The sequence below is a fragment of the Geospiza fortis genome, unplaced genomic scaffold (genome assembly GCF_000277835.1).
Source record: "Geospiza fortis unplaced genomic scaffold, GeoFor_1.0 scaffold1476, whole genome shotgun sequence".
In the NCBI taxonomy this organism is placed as follows: Eukaryota; Metazoa; Chordata; class Aves; order Passeriformes; family Thraupidae; genus Geospiza; species Geospiza fortis.
In genome coordinates this window covers 342,526-342,975 of record NW_005054629.1, presented here as the reverse complement: position 1 = coordinate 342,975, position 450 = coordinate 342,526, and the positions used below count along the sequence as shown (strand labels likewise).

At 69.8% G+C, this 450-nt stretch overlaps 1 protein-coding gene across 1 annotated transcript in view; it reads left to right on the top strand.

The window, feature by feature from the left end:
* Positions 1-450, top strand: part of LOC102039384 (protocadherin Fat 4-like) — a gene marked incomplete at its 5' end in the record, with an annotated part of 121,963 nt that continues 121,513 nt past the window's right edge. Inside the window, 1 exon segment of the mRNA XM_031064792.1 lies at positions 1-450. Within this exon segment, the coding sequence (XP_030920652.1) occupies positions 1-450 (450 nt within the window).

The following is a 450-nucleotide window of genomic DNA, read 5'->3' as shown; positions in this document are numbered from 1 at the left end:
GCCGCCGCGGAGCCGCGCCAGGTGTTCCGGGTGCTGGAGGAGCAGCCGCCCGGCACTTGGGTGGGCACCATCGCCACCCGGCCCGGCTTCACCTACCGCCTGAGCGAGCACCACGAGCTCTTCGCCATCAACGCCACCTCGGGCGCCCTGCACACCCGCGCCACCATCGACCGCGAGAGCCTGGCCAGCGACGTGGTGGACCTGGTGGTGCCCTCCAGCCAGCCCACCTACCCCAGCGAGGTGCGCGTCCTGGTGCTCGACCTCAACGACAACGCGCCCGTCTTCCCCGACCCCTCCATCGTGGTGACTTTCAAGGAGGACACGGGCAGCGGGCGCCAGCTCATCCTGGACACTGCCACCGACGCCGACAGTGGCACCAATGGCGTGGACCATGGCTCCTATCGGATCGTGGCCGGCAACGAGGAGGGCCGATTCCGCCTGAACATCACC